Source organism: Vigna radiata, unplaced genomic scaffold, assembly GCF_000741045.1.
Source record: "Vigna radiata var. radiata cultivar VC1973A unplaced genomic scaffold, Vradiata_ver6 scaffold_411, whole genome shotgun sequence".
NCBI lineage: Eukaryota > Viridiplantae > Streptophyta > Magnoliopsida > Fabales > Fabaceae > Vigna > Vigna radiata.
In genome coordinates this window covers 142,289-142,901 of record NW_014544153.1, presented here as the reverse complement: position 1 = coordinate 142,901, position 613 = coordinate 142,289, and the positions used below count along the sequence as shown (strand labels likewise).

Sequence of the window (613 nt, the reverse complement as noted above, 5' to 3'; positions counted from 1 at the left end):
GGTGATGATGATGGTGGTGGTGGTTGTGATGTTTGTGGTGGCGGCGGCGGTGGTCATGGTTGTGGTTGTGGTGGTTGTAGTGGTTGTGGTTAGTTATGGTGGTGGTGGTGGTTTAGGTGGTGGTGGCGAAAGCGGCAGTGGTGGCGATGGTTGTGGTGGTGGTGGCAGCGGTGGGGGCGGCAGCAACAGTGGTGGTGGTGGCGGTGGTGGTTGTAGTAATTGTGGTGGTGGCGGTGGTTGTGCTGGTGCTGGTGGTAGTGACGGTGGCGACGATAGTGACGAGGGTGATGGAGGTGGTGGTGGTGACGGTAGTGGTAAGGAGTGGTGACAGCGGTGGTGGTGACAGTGGTGGTGGTGGTTGTGGTGGTGACGGTGGTGGTGGTGTTAGTGGTGATGCTTGCGGCGCTCAAGGTGGTAGTGGCTGTGGTGGTTGTGGTGGTGGTGGTATCGATGGTGGTGGTGGCGGCGATGGTGGTGGTGGTGGTTGCGATGGTGGATGTGGTTATTGTGGTGGTTGTGACGGCAACGGTGGCGGCGACGATGGTGGTGGAGGTGGTTGTGGTGGTGGTGGTTATTATGGTGGTTGTCGTGGTGACGACGGTAGTGGTGGCGG

At 59.7% G+C, this 613-nt stretch overlaps 1 protein-coding gene across 1 annotated transcript in view; it reads left to right on the top strand.

The window, feature by feature from the left end:
- LOC106755459 (glycine-rich cell wall structural protein 1.0-like) overlaps positions 1–328 on the top strand; it is a 5,947-nt gene extending 5,619 nt beyond the window's left edge. The window contains exon 3 of the mRNA XM_014637621.1: positions 117–328. Coding sequence (XP_014493107.1) covers positions 117–328 — 212 coding nt within the window. The remainder of the gene's footprint in view (positions 1–116) is intronic.
- Positions 329–613: the final 285 nt, after the last annotated feature.